At 33.3% G+C, this 27,619-nt stretch overlaps 1 protein-coding gene across 1 annotated transcript in view; it reads left to right on the top strand.

Moving 5' to 3' along the window:
• The first annotated feature begins 5,554 nt into the window (after positions 1–5,554).
• Positions 5,555–27,619, top strand: part of LOC124364245 (ATP-dependent RNA helicase DHX33) — a 30,658-nt gene continuing 8,593 nt past the window's right edge. The window contains exons 1-8 of the mRNA XM_046819571.1: positions 5,555–5,879; positions 10,345–10,477; positions 11,663–11,828; positions 13,988–14,121; positions 18,019–18,203; positions 20,220–20,295; positions 23,565–23,755; positions 25,414–25,543. Coding sequence (XP_046675527.1) covers positions 5,695–5,879; positions 10,345–10,477; positions 11,663–11,828; positions 13,988–14,121; positions 18,019–18,203; positions 20,220–20,295; positions 23,565–23,755; positions 25,414–25,543 — 1,200 coding nt within the window. The 5' untranslated portion in view covers positions 5,555–5,694. The remainder of the gene's footprint in view (positions 5,880–10,344; positions 10,478–11,662; positions 11,829–13,987; positions 14,122–18,018; positions 18,204–20,219; positions 20,296–23,564; positions 23,756–25,413; positions 25,544–27,619) is intronic.

Genomic DNA, 27,619 nt, shown 5'->3' with positions numbered 1-27,619 from the left:
TTCTGACGTACACATTGCCTGTGACGTTTCTGTTTTTATTTTGAAGTAAACACATGATATATTAAAATGTAAGGAAACTTATAACATGTCCTAGATGAATTTGTAAATATAACATAGATAAAATATAGTCAATTAAATAGTTATAACAGTAAAATGACGGTAAATATAAATAACAAGAATATATATAACAATGACAAAATGCAATATATAATAGAAAAATAACTACAATTGATATCTTATAACAAACAGTAATACAAATTATAACGTGGAAGCCTGCTATCTCTGAGATTTAAATAATTATCTTGACTAAAGTGCAAATTAAATCATAATTGCTCTGAAAAGAGGCAGAATCAAATTGAAAATGGTCACATATTATTTCAATCATCTGCCTTTAAATGTTAGAAGTTTAGAATATAATATATTTAAATTGTATGTAAAGAATGTACTTATTGAGCATTGTTTGTATACTGTAAATGAGTTTTATGACATAAGAATGTAGATAATATTCACTTTAAAAATACTTGACTATGCTAATACAAAATGTTTTTGTCCTTGGCAATAATTTATTTGATTTGATTTGATTATTAGGATATTTCATTTCCAACCTCCTATATTCTTGACATGGCTCTGTTCTGTCTGAGGATAGTGGGGTAATGGGCTCTACAACAATTCCTTTGGCATTGTCGGAATTGACACTCGGAAGCCGATTCTTCGAAATAGTCCTGAAGAGTCAACACAGACATTTAAGAGAGAGATGCTGTCCTTCGGCCAACCGGTGATATACCGTAAACCACACGATTTTGGTTAATCGAGCATTAGTTTGGAGTTTTGAAAGAAGTTCCAATGAGTGATTTGATAGGTACTGGTTAGTTATTAAAGTCTATGAGAATGTATAAAACATCCAATACTAAAATTAGTCGCGACTTGAAATGTTTGGGTTTCGCGCTTGCTAAAATAATTTTAGATCAAAAGGAAAACACAAGGCGTAAGGCAACCGCTATCCTGTCTCCTTTTTTGTTTGAGGTGACCTGCTTCCCTGCCATAGGAAGTGCCTATATTGGTTTGTCCTGTCGTTAATCGAATATCGACGTGTTATTTTACGGATGTGATATTCAGTGTGTTTGTTCCGTGTAATGACATGCTTGTTACTAGATCCCATCATCTTGGATCTTCGAGCAGTAATATGCTTGAAATTGTATTGCAAACAAAACGTTCAGTTGTTATTCATGACTTCGGTGAGTCCACCGGCCCATATTATTTACTAGGGTTTTTTTAACTGATATATTAAAATAGTTATACATACTATTTTAAATATTGTTGTGTATGTATAACTCTATCAATTAAGGATTTCATCACCTTACTAAGGGGGTGGATTCCAATCTTCGAAACGTGTTATATTTTTGTGACATTAACGATGGCAGATGTCTGAACATCTGTTATCCTTAACGTTGTCTAGTTATTTCATGTGTTAACCTATTTATTATCAATGAACCATAATGGCTTTACTATTGGTAAATAAAATAAATATTTGGAATGCTGATGTAGTCGTAACATTATCGTTAGTAATTTATAAGAACAATAAGGCATTAAATTATCTGTCGTAAATAACACTACTTCGTTTTTTAATTCTCTTTAATTATGCTAGCTTCACATGCAGCAGCCTAATTAGTTCAATGTATAATTTAAGTAGCTCCTGTCCCTTCTTGCAGGTTATAATACATAAGAAAAGAAATTTAAAAATTATGTTGTTTGAATTAAACTGTTAATGTGGTTACATAACAAATGGCATGTTCAGCAATGACATTCGTAGCTTCTGAATACATTTGGCCACATATTTAAAAACCAGAAAGAGCTACCAGATGATCTAATGGTGTTTAAAACATAGCAAAGCTTAAAAGGAATGCTATTGTTGTCGCTAATTTTCCATAGGTTTTAAATTCATTGAACAAATATTGAGAAACTTGTTAATTCTCACTAATTCTTATAACTTATATTCTGTAAGCAACCCACCGAGAAGACTTCATGTATACCTGGACAATAGTCAACCGACCATCATAGTGACCCATTTTGCGTGAAACAGTTTCCATTCCATTTAGTGACCATGATGAAAAATAATCTTACGAATGTGAATATTTGCCTGTTCATAATCCTAGGTGAACTACTCGGATAACTCTGTTGAGGATTTGTAATTTAGTTGGTGCACTGTCTGATGTTGACTGCTTGACTGTGCTGAACAGAACTTGCTAACATTTATTGATATATTTTTAAAATTTTATAAATATATATTTTACTGTATTAGTAAGCAAAGAGATAAAACTAAGTCGAAAATCCTGATTAACACTAGAAGAGAATTAACGTATTGTTAGCCTATAATGACTTAAAAAATACGATATTCTGAATCAAAATATGGTTATAATATACTTAAAATAGAAATTAAGCAGGAATTGATTCTCGCTGAATTGAAAAGTAATTCGTTTAATTTTCTCTATACTGAATAAAAGTTCGGCGGATTGGAAGTTAATTCAATCACAGCATCCCCCCATTTACCTCAAGGTATATAACATTTAGTCTTAAGGATTTCTATTGTTTCTTCGTGAAATATGTTCTGGACGGTAGAAAGAAGTTTGATAGTTCTTCATTATAGCTCTGCAGATGCTGAAGAATTGTAGTTGGAATACAGAATGTCTTTCCACTGGGAGAATAAATCATGAGGCTGGGGATAGTCTGGAACGTTAAGGACTCACCAAGTAAGAAAATTTCAATTTGTTTTACTCTGGACCATTTGGACTGTGTGCTTTGTGCATCAGTGAATCTGTTGCGGATTCTTTTACCCTACAAGTTGGTATGCAAAGCGTGATATGTTAATCCGGGTAGCATCAGGTTGTCATGATTATTTTACCTTTTAAAAAATGTTAGAGCTGTAAGACCTAAAGGCTACGTCAGACTAGCCTGCGACTATTTTTCAGGGTGTGATGCTGTATGGCTTGGTGCTGTGGATAGGCGCTGCCGATTTTATGGATGTGTCGGTTCTGCAAAAGAGAGTATTAATACTTCTTGCAAACGCTCCTTTTGATGTTTAATGTAGGCCTCTGTCTAGCGGCGAAGGCATAACGAATCTCTACATATTTATGTTTGTACAATCGTAAAATGAAACTTGTCTCGTAGCCTTTTATTAGGATTTGATTAATTATAATACTATTAATTGAGACATAATATGTATTCGTATTAATAAGAAAAAATGTTAATCTTGATACACATTTTTAAGCTTGAAACTGTTCAATCTCATACCTTGTATAACACGAAAACAGCCACTAGCAAATTTCAAAAGTAAATGTCCTATTCTCTTATTGGTAAGCACTTTCCACCGCTGTCTGAATTTTATGATCCCTCCACTACACTGTAAATGCCTTTTTTGACTGGAGATGGATAGCATGCCATTTTGGTAACTGTCAGCTGTGACCTATTTTTGGTAACTGTTTCCGTAGTTTGATGACTTTTTAAATACGATGTTGCTGATTACATCTACATATTTATGTTTAACAGTCACATATATTTTAGTCATTTTCAGCCTTTTTATGCATAATGTATTTAATGCCATCATGAATTTTGTGCAAGGCGATTTTGCTCACAAACTCTTGGAAACGGGAAAATTATTCCGAGAAGATTATATTAAATTTTTTAAACAGTTCTTCAAGCTTTTGGTTATTGAATAAACAAGTAGCAATCATTTCATATGCAATTTAATTTAACTTTATCAAATTCTGATTTGCTTAAATGTATATATTTTTACGATTACATGCAAATAAAATAAAACACATACGCACTTGAAATAAAGATTTGTCTTACTTATGTTAAGCATCCATCCTGAATTCATATTTTATTTATCGTTATTTTACTAACTTTTATGTATTAAAATTATACTTCTTTATGAAATTTCATTAGCCGTGGCCGTGTATGGAAATACATTTTTTCATGTATCGCTAATTTCAGTTTTAAGACCGAACTGATACCAATATCACGGTGGTCGCTGTAGCTCGAATCCGTAGCACTTACGTCATTTCGGTTTGTTAGAATAATGTGATAGGTCCCAGATAAGAAGAAATTTTATCTCTGACTTCCTGATTTTCTATATCATCCATTCTTAGAATCGTCCATATTTAACAAAAATTTACACTGATGGGACGTATGTTTCATAAATTTGATATATGTTTGTATTAAATGTTTATTATGTAAACTCAGGCCTTTCCATAATCATTCGCGTATGTTTCATGTTGTATTGAATACTACATAACACCTATCACGTTTAAAACCATTTAAATAGACAATCGCGTAGTAGTACATTCCTCCTGTTAAAACCTGGAAAGTATATTAGAATATAATGTTGATGCCCTACGTCTAAGCACTGCTGTGTGCGACGTTCCTGAGTGATGGGATTAACTGTTTTCCAGTAGCCTTTTTATCAGCTACTTCTTGATTTGATCTATTTAAACACTTCAATTAACAACATTACGATTTTTAAGCACGCACAAACTCAATTTATTAACAGGTATTAATTTAAAAACTAGAAGAAATTACAACGTTTAAATAACTACCTATCATCATTAACATAAAAAGCATATTTTTTCATACATGAAAAAATCCAACTGATTCTGAGAGAGTGTATAAAGTAATACCAACCAGTGAAATTTCATAACTGCTGTATCATTTAATGACTGATATCAATGGAATTGTAGTCGCGAATTACGATCACTGCCGATATATCAGCTACAGTAATTTCTTATGTGCTATATCGTTCAGTAACTGATATGGATAGAATCGTAGTCGCGATTGCCAATTACTACTAACGAACCTGCTACAGCGATTTCTTAATCTTACTGAACTCTTCACATCAATATAGTAGGTGTAAAAGAACCATGCGTTCACCAGCTTATTGTGGAGAATATAACTCTACTGTATTACAATTTTTAATATTTAGTACATTATCAAAACAGTGGACAGACATTGCAGTTATTATTTATATATTGCACTGTACTTCCACTGTTTTATTATTTGAGAGTATTTATTTAAAAATATTGAATTAACACGTTTCCAGTTAATAAAAGATGTTGCAATAAAACACCGAGGTTTCCTGTCTTCAAAATGAAATTGATCTAGAGGGTTCAGACACCATGTGGGAATCGCATGTGCTCTTAGTCCATATAAAAGAGAATTTTGATCAATAAAAATCAGTAGGAGAATACTGGGTAGTGCATGCATGTTTTTAAAATGAAAGGAATGAAATATCAGTATTTAAAAATCTGGAAACAGTACTAAAATATCGTGCTGATATTGCTTTTATGAAATGTTTTCGTAGAAAGAGTTTTCACTAAATTAATTAATATAAAAGCAAACGCTCATATACTTTGACATTTATGTTTGTAAATAGTTAATGAATCACATGGGGTAATCTGGAAAAAGGTTTAGTGTAATATAGTTCAGTTGGGGTAAATTTGAGTTAGGTTGGGGGACGGCTTCTTGTTGGAAACACTGCACACGCACTGTGCCTTCTGTGCCTTCTGTGCCAGAGCGTGCAGTTAATAGTGGTTAGTTTAGTTAGGTTATGTTGTGAAATGTCAATGTATTTTTTATAATTACTTTTATTAATTTATTAGTTCATTGGATTTGCATTTAGGTAGTAGCAAACTAATAATTGACATGGATCCATACACTGGAATTAAAAGACCTTACTTTGCTATTTCGCCATTAAAGAGGCCTCCTACGAAAATAAACTTTATGATTGATGCCAAAAAGCCACATTTGGAATCCTCAAATTCAAACCCGCCAAAGCTTAGTATTTTGGAAAGAAGACAAATGCTCCCAGTGTATAAAGTTAAACGAAAGTAAGTATATTTTGCATTTTAATTTACCATTGTCCTATATGCTAAGGTTGGTTGGTCCTAAAAATAAGGTACTAACATATTTAGGACCACTATTTTGATTACTCAACATAGGTAGTCTGGAACAACCTATTTTATATAAATGGTCGGAAGCTAAAACCTGAACATGTTATTTTTATACATTAAATTAAGTGTTAGCACACAAAAATGCTGTATATGCACAAACTAGTATTCAAACCCTGTAGGCCTACGTGGGGGGGGGGGGGTGTTAAAAATGTGGTATATTATAAGATTAAAGGCCGAGGTGGCAAATCACGAATTTGACGTTATCAACGTATTCTGTTCACCCTCCTGAACAAAAAATATATATAGTTTTAGGGGGTGCAAATGACAAATAACATGATTTTAGGGGATATATTCATAAGTAGTTAAGTTTCTAATGTTTTAATGTTTAGTTTGTGTGCTGTGTCTGTATAATCTGTTTACTTGAATATTATCTGTGGCCGGGACTGATAGCAGCCTGATAGCGTATCTGTTATATCTGAGTTCTCCGGGGCATGAGTCAGTGCTTCACAAGATATCGTGTTCAGTAGGTTGGATTGAGTGAGTGCGTTACAATATTATGAATCAACCATCCACTAGTTCGACCAACCCTAGTGAAGTGTGTGTCAGAGCATTTAGTAGGGCACGTAAAGAGTTTACGTTTTAACCAAAGCGAAATTATTTCCTTTTTAATTGAACATGGAATTTTTAATAATGAGTGTATTTGTTCGTCGTGCGGTCGTGCGTTGTTTTTAAACCGGGAGACTTTGTTGTTTTGTTGCAATAGGAAAATTAGAAAAAGTAGTACAAAAAAAAGTTTTAAATGTTGCAATATTAAAAAATCCACTTTTTTGTTGCTTGCGGGTAGGATACGATAAGCGGACTCGGTTTTTTATATCGAAATTTTTAATATCCATCTATATATTTAAATTAGAGTTTTTCATGATTTATTAAGTTTTTTTCACTTTACATAATTGCCTTTGCATTACATTTCAATTTATATTTCTGATCAGCCTCTCTAGAATTTGATATTTTACTGATAAATACTATCTCGAGGGATGTTTTTCTTTCATTGACATCAGCACGGGGCATGCCCCACGCTGATGGCCGGAGGCACTCGTCTCATTTTGATAACAAGTAATTAATTTGTAGCTCGAAATTAAGAAAAACATTGTTCATTTGGATCAAAATTCTGCTCATTTTAGTATTATTTTTCATTTACGTTTGCAAAGATGGCAACGCATCTGATGACGTCATCACGAAGTTGAATCATGGTCACAAAAGGTCACGTGACGCTCAACGTGGATGTACAACATGGGAATATTACTCCGCGTGTGAACAGTTGTTCAATTTTTTATGTTCTAGAACTTCGTTATTTCTCATTTTCACCCCATCAAACCTTATATATTTTTTTTTCTATAGGACGATTCGAATAAGTTAATAACGCAAAACTCGTATTTTTCTGCTCTGGCCGTTAATATGATAATTACCAAAATGTGTGTAGCTGAAATGACAGGATAGCGGGTAGGGTACGATAAGCGGACCCGGTTTTTCATATCGAAATTGGCAAACGATATTACTTAATCATAACCATGGATATAATCAATCGATACTGATTAATTATTTTTAACAATCAACTTAAATAATCTACATCAACAGCTGTAAATCCTTTCAAATAATACTCGTAATGTAATATTTCAATTATATATAAGTAACATTTGATTATTAAAAATGACAGTCAATTTTAGAAAGCTAAACGACATTCCTTTGAAGATGATAAGACATGTTTTTTGTGACTTCAACATGTTGACTCGTACCGAATAACCCAATATGTGAAATTTGTGGGAAAGAAACAACTGTAACTGTGAGAGGAGCAAATATGGTCATCTTCAATTTTCGTAATTTTGGTTATAATAATTTGTTTGATCGCTGTAAATACTAAATTCATATTTTAATTTAAAACATATAATTGTTTTGAGGACCATAGATTGATAGTCTAGGATTTGAGATGCGAATATTAGGTATTGATGATTACATGCTTTGATATAAGAAACCGGGTCCGCTTATCGTACCCTACCCAGGATAACTAGCTTGATAAATTAAGGGCAATCCATAATTAGTGTATCTTCACTTTTTTACTGTTGAAATATGTTACAAAGTGAATTTTTTTAATTACATTTGAGATTAAACAGGTGTCAGAGAAACAGTTAAATGTGAAATTAATGTCTGGAGTGGCAAAAGACGAATTTTTATTAACATATTGCAGTTATTTGGTTTCAGTATAATAACGGCCACCATAACAATCGAATCATTAATATTTATGATTATCGAATCATTGATATTCATGAGTATCGAATCCTTCATATTTATAATAGCCTACTGAGCTGTAGTATTAGACAATAGACAATAATAGACAATATTCTTTATTTGCAATTTCTTTAAGAAATACAATGGCGTCAACATGTGATAATCTTGCTTTACAATTTTATGTATCTATTTGTTTATTAATTTTGTGTAATGTTTTGTCATCTTATAAAAGGTCAAAAAACTCCTTGGTCGAGTATAAGGGTCGCTCCACTAGCCAGTTCTGAAGTTCATTTTTTAACTGGTTTCCTCTCTTGTCCTTAAGGTTTTGTGGCAATGAGTTGATGATTTTGCGGCCAATGTATGAAGGTTTTTTGCTAAATGTTGTTGTGTGGTGAATAGGAAGACTGTAGTCGGCTGCTCTCCTAATGTTGTATGAATGTATGTCTTCATTTCTTGGAAGGTCCAGCTGATTGGTGTAGATGACAACTGCAAGTATGTAGAGTGATGTGACGGTTAAGATCTTAAGTGACTTGAACGCTTCTCTGCAGCTATCTGTAGGGTCTAGGCCTGCAAGTGTTCTAATAGCTTTTTTTTGGAGGATCAGGATTTTGTTAAGGTTGGCCTCGGATGTTGAGCCCCAAGAAATTAATCCATATCTAATGTGAGATTCTACCATCGCGTAGTAGGCTGTTTTGGCTAATTCCGGGCCTCCCATCCACATCATTCTTTTGACTACAAATATCCCAGATGAGAGTTTCTTGGTCAGTGCATTAATATGATCTCCCCAGGAAAGGTCAGCATCAATTGTGAGCCCCAGTAGTTTTGTCTTTTGTTCCGTTGAAATATTGGGAATATCTGGTATTTGTTCATGTCTTCTGCTAAAATTGATATGTGTGGTTTTGGATGGATTGATAGCTAAGTCGTTTTATTACAGGTGGCCACCACCACAATCGAATGATTATTATCGATTAGAGACACTGAAACTATCTAATTTAAAATTTTATCTTTAGATACTCATAATTAATCATTGCCAGCCTTTCTCAATTCAATTACGTACTGAGTTGGCTAGTGACATCTGCATGAACATGCAATTATTGTCTCAAAAAGAATTTTTAAACATTGTTCACAGTGTTTTAATGGTTACAAGATAATTACCTTGTTTCTTTAAGTCCGAATTGTCTAGTTGTAGTGAAAAGATGAAAACTAGAATTAAAGGTGGAAATGAAATAGTGTTTCACTGCAAGAAAAATCAGAACATCGGCTTTACCACAAACCAGTGACTTTCATAAGTGTACACCAGACCACAAAAATCCCTAACGTCAGGCGCGGGAATAGAACCTGTGATTCCAAAGCTAGCCTTTCTGAAAGTAGCGCCTTAGGCCACACAACCATGCTGACAACATCTTTCATGTGTAGATAGCTCACGTAGGACACCCACTGTTGCTGCTCGATACAACTGAATTGCATGGCTGACATTAAATGAACGTTGTCCGTGTTTCACCATCCGTGCAGTGCCCTTGTTTTGTCCACTAGTGGAGCTACAGAACAGGCAGTTGCCGTGTTTCGTCCAGAAAGGGTTAAAAGTCTAAACCGTAATTCAGTTCGACATTAATTCAAAGTAAAATCATGTGTTTGGTATTTAACTAATGGCGGCAATTACAATGACGATGTGCATATATTCTTTGAGTCTCAAGAAGTGTGACAATTCTATTTTTGAAAATAGTAAAAAGTAATTAAATGTTGCATTGTTTTGCTTGTAACGTTTTATAAATATAGATAGTTTTTTATTTATCGTTAATATATTAATTTTTAAGATTTGAAACTAGTAGAACTATATTGTTAATTGAAATTTCTATTACGTAATTTGGTTCAACATTTGGTTTTTAGTAGTTAGTTCTATATACTCGTGAATATCGAAGATTCAATACTTGTTAATGTCAATGATTTGATTGTGGTGATGGCCACTAAAAAGTATTGTAATTTATATTGCTATTTAAAAATGTTATAATAGAATCTCTATAATAAAATTGAATGTACAACAAATAAAATAAATGTTAGAGTAGTTTATAATTCGAAGGAACTTTTATGGTACATTTGATCTCATGATACAATGTTTTAGATTACTAGAAGAAATCGACAAACATACCACAGTAATATTGATTGGAGAGACAGGAAGTGGTAAAACAACACAAATTCCTCAGTTTATTCACGATGTAGGACTCGAGGGAGATAAACTCATTGGAATAACTCAGGTTTGTAAATTTACTTTGGTGTATTGACTTGGTATTAAATAAGATTAAATATACATTAAACCGAAATCATTAATGTCATTCTTTAATTTGCTTACAAGCTAACATAAATAAATACTAATAAACTAATATAAACAAGTGTTAATATTAAGTGTGACAACTATAGATAATTAAAAAAAAAAAAAAAATGAAAATGTAAGAAGTAACAATAAGATGTAATGTAAGTAGTACATTTTTAGACGTATATTCCTTTTTCCTTGTATTTACTTTAGTGTTAAGCTTTGTAATTACTGCAATACCCAAATTGGGTTCCATCAAATTCTACATTCCTTTGTCACTGGGGTGCGTTTTGTGTCACAAGGCTATTCAATCAGTTAACTCGTAATAATGTACAATTAACATGATTATCATTTGTCATTTATTGTTTTAAATTTAAAAATTCAGTGATTTGGAAGAATTTCAGTGATTTGGAAGAATTTCAGAAATTTGGAATATTTAATGAAGGTATCACTTACAAATTTATAGTTTGTGCTTTATTATTTATCAATGTTCAATTCTGGTTTCAATCTAAGAAATTATCTTCTCTAGTTCCTTATAGCTGCCTGTTCAAATAGTTCTGGAGAAGTTTGTCTTGTTCTTGCTGTAATTTCAGTTTAATTTCCTGATCGCAGAGCCCTCTTATGTACTGCAGTCGCAATAAGATTTCTGATACAGGCTCCTAGCACTTTGGCAGTTAAATTCACAGTCAACAGTTAATGTTTTTAGTCAGTTGAATATACTTGTACAGATTCATATGCTTGGTGTATTCAAGTGATAGATTTATGTTATTATTCTTCACTTACCCCCAAATTTGCTAACACCCAACACAAAGCCTGGGAGCGTAACCCCTACGGAGCCGAAAGCAAGTAATATTTATTATTTATGATTTGCACTTTCACAATTCAATGTGCATTTAATTCATAAACTAAGTGAGTTGCTGTGGAACACAAAGGAAGATGAGTAGAGGAGCTCTCTCACTACACTTGTTACATCTAGCATTTAAGTTTTAGCAAATTTTCATCACCTGTTAAATGAATCATTATTATGGTTGTTGTGTCAGAATACTCAATAGAGAGTTGTCTTTTGGAGAGGATAACTGACCAAAACTTTGTATTTAATTTGCCAATAATTCTGTAATGATTGTTCCAGCCAAGAAGGGTAGCAGCATTAACAATTGCTCAGAGGGTAGCTGCTGAGACCAATACTAAATTAGGTACACTCGTTGGATATAGAGTCCGGTTTGAGGATACCACATCTCGTGAAACCAAGATAAAGTTCCTCACAGATGGCATGCTGCTACGAGAAGCACTGAAGGGTGAGTCTTAATCCTAAATGGAAGGGAAATATGTATTTAGTTAGGTATACAGTCCGGTTCGAGGATACTACATCTCACGAAACCAAGATAAAGTTTCTCACAGATGGCATGTCTCTGCGAGAAGCACTGTTGGGTGAGTTGTCTTAAGTTGGGTATACAGTCCGGTTCGAGAATACCACATCTCACGAAACCCAAATAAAGTTCCTCACAGATGGCATGTTGCTGCGAGAAGCACTGTTGGGTAAGTCTTAATCCTAAATGGAAGGAAATATGTCTTAAGTTGGGTATATAGTTCGGTTTGAGGATACCACATCTCACGAAAGCAAAATAAAGTTCGTCACAGATGGCATGTTGCTGCGAGAAGCACTGTTGGGTGAGTCTTAATCTTAAATGGAAGGAAAATATGTCTTTAGTTGTTTATACAGTCCGGTTCGAGGATACCACATCTCACGAAACCAAGATAAAGTTCGTCACAGATGGCATGTTGCTGCGAGAAGCACTGTTGGGTGAGTTTTAATCCTAAATGGAAGGGAAATATGTATTTAGTTGGGTATACAGTCCGGTTCGAGGATACCACATCTCACAAAACCAAGATAAAGTTCCTCACAGATGGCATGTTGCTGCGAGAAGCACTGTTGGGTTATTCTTAATCCTAAATGGAAGGAAATATGTCTTAAGTTGGGTATACAGTCCGGTTCGTGGATACCACATCTCACGAAACCAAGATAAAGTTCCTCACAGATGGCATGTTGCTGCGAGAAGCAGTGTTGGGTGAGTCTTAATCTTAAATGAAAGAGAAATATGTCTTAAGTGACATAATGGACATATGTAGATAAAGTTTTTAATCGTTTGAGAACCAATAACAATATATCATCCTTGATAGAATTTGTGGAACAAACCACCAGATATACAGTATTTTCCAACTATGTTCTGCTGAAAAAGGCTACTGCTAGAAATGTGATTTTTGTTACTAATAAACTGATTCATTTTAGTTTACTATTTGTCTTTGTATCTTTTTTATACTAGTTTAAGTTGGTTGTATCATTCCATGTTTTTTTTTGTAAAAAAGGCATTTCTGTTGGTTCAGTGAATAAATAACAAAATTTTCTTATTCTTGATCTTTATGCTCTATGGCCTTGAAAACTTTGTTCAAATTTGTTTCAGTTTTTTGTGATTTTTCTGAATTTTGTCTACCACGAAACTGAAATAAACAAGTGTTTTCATTATGAGACGGTTAGCTGACGACGTGGTGGGTACATTGTGCCCACAAATAAACAACTCTCCTTCTTACTTGTTTCTTTCTAACTAGCTACGGTTTCATTTTATTTTAAGTATTGTAATTTATTGTGTGTATTTCTTAGCAGATTATGTATTTGGTTTCAAAATTGCTTAACCCCAATCTGTTAATGTAATTGAAATTCGTTATAAGTTTTTTTAGTGCATTTTTACTATGGTTACACTATCTGATAAAAATACTGTTTTTTGTACAGGAAAAATATATGTCCCTTGTAACTTATAAAATTCAAATATGATTTTGCACCGTTACTGTTCTTTAAAAATACAGGGTGTAAATTAAGTTCTGATACGCCTGAATATGAATGAATGGGTTGAGATATCTCAATCCGTTTGGAATATATCCAGGTGTATCAGGACTTAATTTTCACCCTGTATACACATCTTGCCACATTAAAAATGTTGTCGCTCTAAAATGGAGCAAACTTAGAAATTAAAATAATGTTTGTAAATTTACTCCATAATCAGAAAGAAACATCATTCTTCTACTATATAAAATGTCAATAGGCAAAAGAGTTCGAAACATTTTATCATATGAAGATAAACCTTTTATATAACTTCAAGTGTTGTCATTGCTAAGAGGCAGTACCTTGTCTGGACTTGAGCACTTTATAAATGCTACCTTCTTGAGACTGTGTCAACTTTCCCCTCAATCTGCTTGTTAATTTAACCACACAGATCTACACAAATTTGGTAACGTGCAGAGTAATAAAAAAAAAAAATGGCCTCTATTTGAAGTAGATCATCTTATTCTCAGGCTAAATTGATTTATGTCTTTTGTAAAATCAGATTTTACAAAAATCTCTACATTACATTGTTTTTTTCCTGTTTATTTGTGTTACAATAATGTTCAAAACTGATTTCAGATGAAAACCTGACTGCGTACAATGTGATCGTCTTGGACGAAGCTCATGAGCGAACCGTGCAGACAGATGTACTGTTTGGGATCGTAAAAAAAGCCCAACAAAAACGAACAGCTATCGGCTTTCGCTCTTTGAAAGTAAGAGTCGAACAAAATTACATGTCTTTTATATGTTGTTGCATTGGCGTTATTTATTTCTCACTTTTCACGTAATACACATTAAATAAATGAAACTTTTCAACCAGGCAGTGTCAAATTTTCTTTTGGATAAATCAAACTTCTGAAGAACTCTAATAGCATCGAATTCGGTTTTTGGAAAATTCTCACCCGTCTGTTAGGACTTTTTGTAATGCTTTGTGATAAATGGATCTGCACTCAGAGATTGTAACTTTCTTACAATCCTGAATTTTTTTTCTGCCTGGTTATAAAAAATGGTATTTTACTAAATTAAGTCTAATCTTATAATTCTAATACAGGTTGTAAACATTTAATGGTGGAAAAAAAAACTGTACATATTGTAAATAGCGTGAAACTTTTTTTTAAACATTTGTCAATTTAATGTCTCAACCTGAAGTGAGTTCTTGTGATAATTGTTTACTGACAAAGTGATTGTATACATAATTGATGAAAAAATGCTTCAAATTCATATAATTTATTTGTTTTTTTTTTTTTGTATAATTTGGGCGTATTTTATCCATATTACTTAAAATTTTCAGGATCTGTTCATAATTATAATTATATGTAATTGTAAGATATTCTACTAACTAAACGAAATAAAAATAAATAAAGTATGTTATATAGCTCTAAACTTAAAGAATAATAAAAAATATTTGTTTTCCCCCCAGGAAATTGTTTAGCTTTAAAACTTCATAAATGTGTTGTAGCTTAAAACAAAATCCCAGATGCAATTTTAATATTTGTTTTTCTAAATTTTGGGTAGGAGGGGTTTGAGCCGCAGAGCCCCCCATTATTATATGCTCATGACTTTTTAGATGTGTACCGAAATAATAAATTTGTGAGTTAACTACTTTGGTTTTATTTATAATTGGATAAAAAGTGATTTACATTGATATAGTTTAAAACCTCATTTACAGTTTTATATAATTTTTTATTTATACGGATGGCTTCAAAAATTGACTCCAGTTGAGTCCTCTATACTTTCTTTACTCCGTTGTTAAAGTCTAATAATAATAATAAATCTTTATTGTCACAAACGTTTCATAATAATATAGCACAGCTATGAAACAGATGACATTGTCAAATATAACCTACTATATGCTTGTTTGAGTGAATTCAAACCATCAAACACAAAATACAATAAAACACGCAAAACAGCAGTAAAAACACACAATAAAACAGGGTATTAATTAACTTATCATAGGAAAGCAATATATCAACTTGTAGACCTACTTAAAATATAAAAATCCACATTAATAAACAATAATACAGTGCCTAAAATTTAAAAAACGTCATTTAAAAACTCACTTACATTATAATGTGTTTTTTTTTTTTTTTTAAGTAAAAGCTCCTTAACCTTGGAACTGGCAAAAGCCTGATATCGGGTGTTTTAGTCGCATCCTAGATGGCAGCGCCTGATATCGGGCGTTTTAATACGTCTTTTATTTCTCAATATTACGTACTTAAAACATGATCAAAGAGTATCGGTATTGATAACAATCGAAAGAGGAAGGTTAAATTTATGTAAATAATACACTAATAAATAATTTTATCGCTTCGTTACTCGTCCATACGTTTTATAATCTCTGAACTGTTTGTTTACATTCTCCCGCGTACCGCACTAGTTGCGCGCAGCGATGAGTCAACTGGTTCATTTGGCTATTGCTATTTCGTCAGCTGCTTGGTGTTCTGTCTGTTTTATTGTTTGTTTGAGTTCGTTGTAATGATGACACAATAATAGTAATTTTTTTGTGCGTGTTTACGTAATGGATAGTAATTTCCGTGATCGTTCAAGTGACATTCGAGAACTAGTTGTACATGAAATAAGTAACAATGAAGATTCCGATTTAGACATTCAATCAGAACATAATTAAAAAAATATATAATAAAAAATAAAAAAACAGAAAATTAATATAAACCAATAGGTCCAAGATTGTACAAATCCAAGTGAGCTTTGAAGTTCTTACTTTTGTTGGTAAGTAGCACTTTCGAATGTCAGTGTATGATTTTTGTATAGTTTACCACATGTAAAAATAAATACCTTATAAACTATGTGTTGTTTTATTTTTACTCAGAATTAAATGCTCTTCCTTTTTTATATTTTGGATTTTCCATATCATTAACAACAACAATTTTAAAAATCAAAAACTTTGAACTAACTTTTCTTTTTTCTAAAAAGGGTATTTTTTGTTTCAATTATATTATGTGAAAAATGTTCCTTGAACAATGCTGAATAAAGAAATATATAATATGACATAGGTACTTTATAGTAAACATGTAATAATAAAATAAATATAAGGCAATGTATGAAGTACTAAAAACACTCCGCCACTGAAAGAAATATGACCGCCAGTTCCAGGGTTAATGTTATCTCGAAATGCAGCTGAATACATTAATTCCATAAATCTTAAGGGTAATTTATTGAAAAATTGTTTCCGCATGTAGGATGGAGTCTTTTCCACCACTTTCAGATGATTGTAAATTCTTTATTGAACATATTCTTAAAGAACAGTACAATCGTCAGATTTTATTTTGTTACATCAGGTTAGAAAGTTCTGTTTAAAAATTCATTTATCGTGTAAAATGGATGGTCTTGAAGCCAGAGTTTTAGTTTGTGTCCAAACTGCAGCCGGTCTCTCCTCTTCAGTTCTAGTGGGAGGGCGTTCCACAGCTTTGCTCCGACATACGTTGGCTTCTTCTCCGTGGACGCTAGGCGGTGAGCTGGAAGATGGTAGTTTTGCAGCATGCCGAGTGTTGTAGTTATGTTGCTGTGCTCCAGTCATCACTTCATCGGGTGATTTCAGGTGTACGTAGGTCACAGCTTCTAGGATGTATGTACCGTATATAGGATGTATATATATATCCCCAGACTGCAATACCGTATCGAAGATGTGATTCGTAGAGAGCATAGTATGCAGTTTTAGCTGTTCCTAGGTCGCTGATATGTTTCATCCTGCAGATCACGTACAGTCCTGCACTAAGCCTTTTACAGAGGTTGTCAATGTGGTGTGTCCACGTCAGAGAGTCATCTATTGTCACTCCGAGATACTTTGAAGTGCTGATTTCCTCCAGTTCAGGCAGTCCTCCTACAGTATCTTTGTGTCTTCCAAAGAATAGCTGTTTTGTTTTTGTCTCGTTTACAACAAGATCATTGCCATGGCAATATTGCACTGCCATATTAACAGCCGTGTAAGCAGCTATCTCTAGCTCGTCTTGATTTGTTTTCCTGAGCAGAAGCACAGTATCATCAGCATACATCAGTGTACTGCTGAAATCCTCCATGTACTCAGGAAAATCATTTGTGTAGAGGATAAAGAGGACTGGTCCAAGAACAGAGCCTTGCGGCACTCCTCGAGTGATGGCTTGTAGTCCTGAGCATATTTGGCGTGTAACTCCTTTGGCTGTGTATTTCACTTCTGTCATCTGGCTTCGTCCTGTGAGATAGCTTCGGAACCATTCCAGGGATTGTCCTTGTATTCCAAGCGTTTTTGATAGCAGGTGGTCGTGGCTAAGGCAGGAGAAGGCTTTGCTGTAGTCAAGGAATATGGCTGTGGAAGTGTTTCCATCTTCGAGTTTATCAGCTAAAAACTCTACAAGACTTATCAAAGCAGTTGTAGTTGATCTACCTGGTAAGAAACCGTGTGTTGATGTGGAGTCAAAAGTTGATTCATTGATGTCTGGGATATTGAAAATTAGTTTTATAAGTAGTATTATGATTGTGTTTATGGTTTTCATTAAAAAGGTTGTCGTAATTAGACTGCACTGTTAAAAGTCTAGAGTTTAAGTTCAGTTTGTAAATCGTTATAAAAGTTATTTAACTTTTATCACGTGCAGTTAACTCATAATCTCTCCCGCCAGGTTATTGTAATGTCCGCTACGATGGATGTGGACCACTTCAGCCAGTATTGGAACAACGCTGTGGTGTTGTACTTGGAGGGCCGTACATTTCCTGTGACCATCCATAACGCCCAGGAGCCTCAGGAGGACTACGCCTTCAGCTGTCTTGTCACAATCTTTCAGATCAACAAAACAGCTCCTATCAGGTAACAGTGACTGACTACACTCAGGACTTGCAGCCGGTTTTGGTATAAAATTTAAAATTTACTATTTACTTTAACCCTCGAACTGGCAGTCGCTTTTTCCTCATATGGCAAGCCATTTTGAGTGTTTTGTAACCGTACTTTAACCCTAGTAGTGGCAGTCATTTCACTTGTTAATGGCAGGCCGTTTTTGTGTGTTGCGTAAGGTGTAAAATATATATATATATAAAACAGCAATAATGGTGTATTATACATTTTTTTTCAGAAAAAAGTGGAGATCAACATTCTGTTCAGATAACTTGAATTTTTAAGGAGTATATTGTTACATATATATGTATATAATTTACCCCAATTTTTAAAGTTTTTACATTAATTTCGTGGAACCATGGTTCAAAATATTTTTATTCCTAGAACTTTGAAACTTCAAGATAGCCAAAAGATGTCAAATATTATGCAGTTTTTTAAAAATTTTTATATATCATCATCATCCGACGTTTCCGTTATCACGGGTCGTCGTACACAGCCTCCTCCACTTTAGTCTGTCATTCCAGGTCTCCTCTTCCTCCACCTGTATTTTCTGTAGTCCCCTTCTCTCTATGTCTTTCCACACTTGGTCCTCCCATCTTCCTCTCGGTCTTCCTCTTGGTCTTATTCCTCTTTCCTCCTTCTCCAGTGCTATTCTAGGCATTCTATTATCTCCCATCCTCTTCACATGCCCCATCCACTGTATTCTTCTTCCTTCCATTGTCTCTTGCAGTGAAACTACCTTAAATCTTTCTCTGGTTATTTCGTTCCTTATTCTATCTCTTCTTGTAGTCTTCTCTATCCCTCTTAAAAATCTCATTTCTGCAGCTTGCAATCTGCTTAAATCATTTTTAGTCCACGTCCACGTCTCTGCTCCATATAATAAAATTGGTTGGAAATAAGATTTATACATCGGTACTTTCGATTCTTTCCCAATGTTCCAACTCCTCACAATCTTCTTCACCATATTGAAAAAACTTTCCACTCTTCCATATTCTGTTTCTTCCAATACATATTTTTATATATATTGTATATACAGTATATATATGTTGTGTATATATATATATACGAACATAATAAATTAACAAAATAACCAACACAATCATTCAACAACTGTACCGGGCCGTAGCAACAAAGTTGAAAATAAATTTCACTTAATAAACAGCTGATTGTGTCATCCGTCCACTCGCTACAACTATTGAAAAAACTCTGTAGACAGAACAGATTCTGTTATTTGCAATGGTGCCCAAATCACGTTGATATGGCGAGTTTACTTACTATAACAAGTGAAATAGTGACACCATTACTATCGACGACTAATTGTCGATTGCCAACCTCCGTTTAATGTTTTTAAATTTGTATTATGTTTAAAAACATAAAATATTAAAAAAAATAATTAAACTTGTTTTCTTTTTTTCCTTTCATTGTAACAGTATTTTTTAAATATTTTATGTGATTGTTAAAAACTAGGGTAAAACTATTTCAAGAAAAGCATTATTATTGTAAGAAAGTATACATATTTTCATACAAATACAGAAAAAAAGCATGTGTATATCCTCAAAAATAAAGTTTTTGGAAATATTTGTCCAAAAACATATTTGTTTGATACGTCACTGTCTTCTGAATTGTCTTTCTACTAAACAAAAAAAGTGAAAAAAGTTTAAAATAATTAGTTATTATAATAATCTCTGAAAGGATATATATTTATGTTTCGTTTGATATTATATTACAAACTAAAAATAAATAAGTAAGGGAATAATGTAGTCAAATGAAGGGTGCCGAGATCTTGACTCAGCCATTTCGGAAGTACAATTCCTGAACCAGTATATTGGCCCATAACTGTCAAAGGGATAAAAGACAGCCATTTTCCTGAAGCTAGAAATTCCTTTACAACTGCCCTGTATTATTTATGTACTTTTTATATTATTGGGTGCTATCAAGAGGGCTTAAATTGTTTTCTTTACAGTTACTGTTCAACAATGTTTCTTTTTTCAGTGAAGACATCCTAGTTTTCCTTACAGGACAGGAAGAAATAGAAGCATTAGCTTTGAGCATCCGCACTATTATGAAGGTAAGATAAATGTTGAAGGATTCTAGAAATAATTCATAAACAATGAGAGGCTGGTTTATAAGATAATATTAATCAAGGTAACAAGTATTCAACTCAGTGAAATGCTAATAGAGTGTATTAACACTTTGAGGTCTCGTTAAAAATCGCACCAAATGTCCCCAGGTTGTTTTTATTTTTTGCTATGGTACCCGCTTTCTACATTATACAAACTAAATGTTTTAAATACTTTTTCTGTAATATTTTTTTGTTTTTACAAAGGAAAGTTAATAATTTCAAAAGAGCCTATACATTCTTTTAAATTTTTTTTTCTTTTTATATGTAATAATTTGTAAAATATAAAAATGAAATATCAAATTGATAAAATTAATTTTTATTTCACACAGTAAACAAAAATTGTTTGGACAAAGGTAAAATAGCATTAGAATACCATTAGGAACATGTTTTTACTCACTTTACAGGTTATTTGAAGTTTTTTTAGTGTAATCATTTTCCTCACTTGGGATCTAACCTACATTGTAATTAGGTTTATTTGGCCTAGGTCAAGGTCTAGGCCTACTTTTGGTTACGAAGAAGTAAAAAATCCAGTGACAACATCTGGTCGACCCATAGTCGACTCACGAGCATTCCGTGGATATACAGCGGTTAACCTATAGTCGATAGTCAGTTATCATAAAGTTTTCAGAAAAAAATATCTTTCTGATTTGATTCAACATCACTATCCCAGCCAGCCTTCCTCAATAATTTATTATTCATTTTGAGTACTAATATCATAGTAAACAGTTAAGTTCATTTTATATTTCATCATTATCGCTGAAGCTTCCAGTAGGATGAGCCATGTTTATAAACACAACACGAGTGCATACGACATCTTAGATTGTATTCTATTTTTCATGTTCAGTGCCTCTTGTATCATAAGTAAAGATCAAAGTAGTATTCATTTTACACAAATAGAAGTCCAAAGTGTTGAATAACTCAAATGCCGAACAGCAATAGTTATGAAGAAGTAAAACAAAAACCAATAACAATATCTGGTTGACCTATAGTTCACATGCGAGCGTTCCACGGAAATACTGCAGTCAACCTATTATAGTCGATAACCGGTCTCAAGGGGTTAAGGGAAGGTGCTGAAGGGGTAGCGCATTAAAGATATTGAAAATTTGAATTTGGTGGGAACTTTTATTTTCAGTTGTGAAACTTAAAAAACAATTTCAATAAAAGGAAAGAAATTTTAGTCAATTATGAAGGTTGATTTGATACAATCAAACCAACCAATCTCTATGATCTAGTTATGTGATTTCAAATATAATATAATATTATTTAACTTTTTCTTCTCTCATGCATTTATTTGTGCTAAAGCGGAACAGGTTGATTAAATAATTCAATTTCTGTTCTGAGTATAGTGTTTACCTTTTTCCCCTTAACTTGTAGTGTTCAACATTGTTATAATTGTCAATGTTATTTTTATGCCTTTACAATAGTTGATGAACTCTGCACAACCTCTAACTTTATGCTTCCAACTCTTTCTTCTTTTAACCTGTTGATGAGTGCCGCAAAACATACCCAAATGAATGCGCACCATTTGCCGTTTGGTCCCATATGAGGGAAGCACGGCATTTTCCGTTGCAGACTAATGACTGTCAGTTCGTTCTCACTGACTTACTGTGACGTCTAGCGGAGATTTTTGGAACTTTTCAGTTATTTCCTAATAGTGTCACTGTACAGTGTTGCTAGTCCTGTATCGTGGTGGCACCTGGTGATAACTTTTAAAATTATTTTACGGAGGCGGAACACAAGACCCGCTACGCCTCCGCCATTTTATAAGGTCACTCCCCGAGAATGACACAAAGAAGCGTAAACTACTCAGGTGTGCAAACACACCACTCAAACTGGACAAAGAAGAAAAGAAACCAGCTATGAATGTTCAACACGTGAGGTCGCCCTTTGTATATATCCTTGTTTTGAGCAGTATCACACACTAGGAAAGTTTTAAAATGAGATTATTGCTTTTAACAATCTACAATGTATTTTTCATATACATTTAAACTATAATAAACAAGTTTATTAAGTTTTTTTTTATTTTACTCCCTAAAAGTCTGTCAGTGGTCAATGAGGCACTCAGTATGGACTGTCATAGCGGCACGGCAAATGCCGTGTGCACTCGTCAACAGGTTAACTCCTCCGAGGAAGCCATCGGTCAATGTTTTTTGTTTTAGCTTGTGTATCAATTTCATCAGTGCTCTATTATTTAGTCATTCAGGTTCCTTGTCAGTGTGTCAATTTATCTAGCCCATAGCCCTTCTCCAACGAGCCATTCTTGATTTTGAAATATCATTCTCAGCGTTACAGCTGCTGTCAATTCTTTGTTCTCTAGCATTTTGTACCTGATACTGAATATTATTATGGCACACATCAATAGCTAACAAAACTGAGGTAATAACCAACAAACTAACTGTGTGCGCTTTTGGGACCAAATTTTGCAACTGCACAATGGCTCAATCCTAATGCTGATTTGTAATTGTTTGTCAATGTTGATGTCCGTACAAACAATGGCAGTAATAATAAAACTAGCCACTACTACTCGGATTTATTATTGAGCTTTCTACATTTCGATGCTATTTTTATAGTTTTTCAATCGTTGTTAATGAGAAATTACAATTTGATTCCTTGTAAAAATATTACTAGATTTTTGTTCTCAATCTAAGAGATAAACTAAAAATACAGCACACACCAAAAGTTAGTTCAGTTTAAAAATCTTATATAAAATTAAATAGTTACCATTTTTTTGTATAAATTTTATCTAAGAAATTTATAAAATTATTTCCAAGAAAATTGTTAGGATAGATTTTTTATAATTTTTTTTCTCAGTCATTTTCAAATCCTCAGGAAGATAACAAAGCATATAATAGATGTTATATTTAATATTGTTGTGGCATTTTATATATAAGAATCTGGAACGGCCTTGGCAGTCAATCGGCTCAACTCTAAAATTGGTGTTTTAAACTTTAGCTTAGTTCAGTTTGAGTTGTTCTTTTTGTAGTAGTTATTTATACACAATAGACGTGTGAAAAACATAATAAAACAACATCATAAGTTTCATTAGGTAATCAACTCATTCTCATTGGTAGTGTATATTTTAAGAAAGAAGTCTGATTAATATTACTTCAAAGTATCCTGAAAGGTACTAGATGTATATTAAAAACTAAATAAAGTACATTTGCTGGTTCCAAAGTTTGACTGCAATTAAAATTGTTATTTGTGACATTCTGTAGGACCCGTTGTTCAGTGGGCCGTTCATGCGTGTACAGCCCCTGTACGCGTCACTGTCCACGGTCAAGCAGCTGGATGTGTTCCGGTCCTTTAATGACGCACGTAAAGTTATACTGAGCACTAACATCGCCGAGACGTCAGTCACAATTACCGGTGTACGTTACGTCATCGACAGTGGCATGGTCAAGACAAGGTACAAACAGCGTTCTTAAGTGTTTTATCATTTTAGAACTTAGAAGAATTAATATATTATAAATTTAAAACAAACATTCCAATAATATACTTTTTATTTCTTTCGTGCTCAAGGAACACATAATCAGACCCACATAACTGAATAAAAATGGTTACAATAGTAAGTAATATAAACAATTTTGTACTAAATAAAAACACATGTTATAATTTAGTAACATATGTTTTTATTTAGTACAAAATTGTTTATATTACTCACTATTGTAACCATTTTTATATATTATATAAAGTTGATATTTAGTTAGATTAAATAAAGTAACAGTGAATTTTGAAAAAAGACCCAGGTTCGTTATTTACTATATTATATTTATTCTTCTTTATAAAAACACTCTTTTTCAAATGCAAAATTATTAAAATAAATCTAAAATAAAAATTCCTCGATGCATATAAAACAGTTGTTAAATCCAATAAGAAAAGTGCTTCTAGAATGTAATTAATATATTTTAAGTAAATATTTGTGAAGTACAATATAGACATTTTAGGATAATTTTATTATTTTGAATTCTTTATTCCAACAAATATCTCCTAAGATGTTACAAAGAGATCCAAATTCTGTAACAGACATTTTTAGAGGTCTGCTAAACATTCATCTGAATGTTGAGTTTAGCTCAATTTCACCTTCCACTTAGAGCAGAGTCTGGAATCTGACACGGTCACAGACAACTCCTGGAATCTGGATTTCACGTCTGAAGAGATAAAAAAAAAAATCAGTGACGAAGAAGTTCTAAACAAACGGTTTGCATTGTTTTGACACCACAGAGACCTAGACTTCAAATAAGGTCTGACTGAAAATTTCGGACGTCTCCCTAAGCGGAAGGTGAAATCGAGCTAAACTCAACATTCACATTGAATCAAATCCTCCCACCGTAGTCGCATTATCTGTAGAAAGTATGAATGTTATAAAGTTTTGAAGGGATACCAGTAAAATGTTATCTTTGATTTATTTAGAAAATAGTGATTGAATAACCACAGTTAAAGAGATTAATGTTTCACCATCACTTTTGAAGCAATGATTTCGCCAGTCTTTCTAAGACAAGATTGTTAATAACTGTTTATCCTTCAACTGATAAACTGTTTTAAAAGCTTTGAACCTACTGTAAATGTTAGTTCTTATAGGATTACAATCTTTACACCATCTTGATTTATTATATTGACCCACATGGTTAATTTAATTTCATATTACAAGTATGAAGGACCCAAATGTCGAGCTAAGATCCCTAACAGTCAGTTGAAATATTGAAATGTGCAAATAATAAAGAACATAGTGGTAGTGCGAGGTATGGTATTGATAAATGATATGGCTTCAGGCAATGGTTTCAGAGGAAATAAACCTTATGCCATTATAGTGATAAATTTTATTTTCGTTGTTGTGGTACGTGTTTTATAAGTAAGATGTACAGGACTTTCAGTCCATTAATGATTGGACGAGATGATCTTCGTCTTGGTTGTCAATGGGTCAAGGAATTGAGGTGGATTATGGTTTTGCCAAATTGTTTAATTTTATTAATTGAATTGCTCAAATTGTAATGAGATCGTGTGCTTAGATAATATATACGATTTTTACCTTTTTGAAAGGTTTATAAAGCAAAAATGTTTTGGCAGGTCTCATGTGGCAGGCACAGGCATGGACGTGCTTCGGGTACAGCGTATCTCTCAAGCACAAGCGTGGCAGCGTGCTGGGCGTGCAGGAAGGGAGGCGGAGGGCGCATGTTACCGGGTCTACACAGAAAAGGTATTGATAGCCATAGTATCTATGCTTGTTTAAGTACTTAAAAATAGTTAATCCGAAAACATCTCCAAAATGTTTTACAAATTAACAATAAAATATATATTTTCCACAAAATATTGAACTATATATATTTCAGCCCAAACTTTTAAAGTTAACTCTTAGACATGTATTTTATTCAAGCATGATTATCTTAATCCTACCCACGCGGCAAACGGATATATCCGTTAAGGCTAATTTGACCGAAACGCAGTAAACGGATATATCCTTCAAAGTCTATTTTGTGTTATTGAATAAATTGTAGTTGCCGTGGAATCCGCTAGAGTTCAAGGGAGTGTTAAATACTTGTTTCAAAAACCAGATGTTACAGTTTGAACCTCATTGGCGCGTCGCAGTGGTGGGAGGGCGTGGCTTTGTCCCTCGTGGCGTGATTTAGCCTCAGTCTGCGGCGAACCATTACGCGGTAAACGGATATATCCCGGCACGGCATATTTTAGTGTTTAACGCTGTTTTGCCATATTTCCTTATTTACTGTTTGTGTTCCTGTTGTATTTAGCATTATACTATCTTTTTATTTTGTAATTACTTTATTTGTTGTGTCGTTATAGCCTATATTGTTCTATGCAATGGCGAATCCTGATGATTTTTTGTAAAATTTGAAATATTAAAAAAAAATATAGGGGTCTGATTGTTTTGTGATACTGTATTATTTTTTATTCCTAATAGCCACCATTAACTAAAAAAATCAGAGTTGGTAAAATGTAAAAAAGAATTTTAAAGTTAATTACGCGTTATGAGTTAAAATTGAAAGATAAATTCCGCTTGGGAAGGGTTAATATTGTTGGAATCTTGTTTGATACAGTATAATCGATAAGGATTAGGACTGTAATTATGATATATAAGAGGCGTATCCAGAAAGTAAGTGTACGGAGACATACGCCGGAAGGATTTGTTTTGGTATGATGGCTACACTGCCATGTAGCTTGATTCCTCCCCTCCCCGACAAGACCCAAGACCGGTTCGAGGCAGTATGTTGTGAACCGTCAATGCAACAATATATTTCGCAAAAATATCAGTCCAATCTGCCAAGTGCGAAATACACAGTTTCATTTGTCATCTCAATGGGGAGGGGAAAAATTCCGGTTGAGGTTTATAATGAGGTAAAAATTGCATAATTCCAAACGATGGAGTGGAAAAATTTATCTCTATGGAGATTGTAGCATCTCAGAAACTCTTGCCTGGTCTCCACTCAATTAAACTTGTGTTGGTCTTTCAACTGTTTTGTGGACCCACCTAAAATTATAGATATTTTCCGATATCCAAGAGTGTCTGTGATGGTTTCGCGTAACAGAGAAGATTTGCGGAAATATTCAAGAAAGTTCATCCACAGTCAATCTGTGTTCGTAACGGAGCACATTTTCAATTTTTACCAGAATTTTAATCACAATTTAAGGTTCAATCACTCCCCTGATCATGAAGCACAGATGTAAGACCGTTTTTAAACTCACGGCACCACTTGAACACACTCATACGATTCATAGCTTTATCATCATATGCAGGTTTTACCTCATTATAAGCCTTAACCAAAGTTTTTTTCAATTTAAACGAGATAACGGATATCGCTGCATATTTCGCACTTGGCGGGAGATTAGATTGACAATTTTGATTAAACTTAATGTCACATCAACAGTTTTCAACATAATGACCTCAAAACAGTCTAGTTAGGAAGGGGAGGAATCAGGGTACATGTGTAGCCAACAGAGCTAAGGAGAAAAAACAATTTTCCAGCCGTGAAAGCCTCAGGGCACTTACTTTCATGACTCTTAATATACTCATACAATACAACTTGGTCATTTATGTTTAGTATGTGTTTTTTAATTGGTGTAGTATCAAGAGTCAAATCTGTATTAAAATTCTTACTCAAACTGATTATCTCAGACAATATATAGAAAATATTATAATCATTCGTTTTTTATTAATGCTATTCGTAATATTTTTGTGGTTTCGTGTTTTTGCTGGTTTAGAAGTTTAAAGAATCATTCTTTTGTTTATTAGTTTCAATTCTTGTCCAGAATTTCATCT

This window comes from Homalodisca vitripennis, chromosome 6 (assembly GCF_021130785.1).
Source record: "Homalodisca vitripennis isolate AUS2020 chromosome 6, UT_GWSS_2.1, whole genome shotgun sequence".
Taxonomy (NCBI): domain Eukaryota; kingdom Metazoa; phylum Arthropoda; class Insecta; order Hemiptera; family Cicadellidae; genus Homalodisca; species Homalodisca vitripennis.
The sequence above is the reverse complement of the archived record's forward strand: the minus strand, read 5'-3'. Positions and strand labels throughout refer to the sequence as shown.